The 211-nt window shown below is 63.0% G+C and overlaps 1 protein-coding gene across 1 annotated transcript in view; it reads left to right on the forward strand.

Moving 5' to 3' along the window:
- Positions 1-3: 3 nt before the first annotated feature.
- The window catches only part of ESRP1 (epithelial splicing regulatory protein 1), a gene marked incomplete at its 5' end in the record, with an annotated part of 21,794 nt that continues 21,586 nt past the window's right edge, over positions 4-211 (forward strand). Inside the window, one exon of the mRNA XM_010135522.1 lies at positions 4-126. Within this exon, the coding sequence (XP_010133824.1) occupies positions 4-126 (123 nt within the window). The remainder of the gene's footprint in view (positions 127-211) is intronic.

Genomic DNA, 211 nt, shown 5'->3' on the forward strand with positions numbered 1-211 from the left:
GGACATGTGCATGATGTGCTGGTCCGGCCTGACCACCCGGAGCTGACGGCTGAATGCCAGGAGATCACCCAGGTGGATGTGGAGAGCCTGGCACTGGCTCCACCGCTGGAGCAGGCATTGAGACAGGTGACACCCCATAACCACCTGCTGGGTGCTGGTCACCCTTGGGCGCTCCTAAGGGGGGAGGTCTAGTGGGGTAGGGGCAGGGTTA

Source organism: Buceros rhinoceros, unplaced genomic scaffold, assembly GCF_000710305.1.
Source record: "Buceros rhinoceros silvestris isolate BGI_N320 unplaced genomic scaffold, ASM71030v1 scaffold16504, whole genome shotgun sequence".
NCBI lineage: Eukaryota > Metazoa > Chordata > Aves > Bucerotiformes > Bucerotidae > Buceros > Buceros rhinoceros.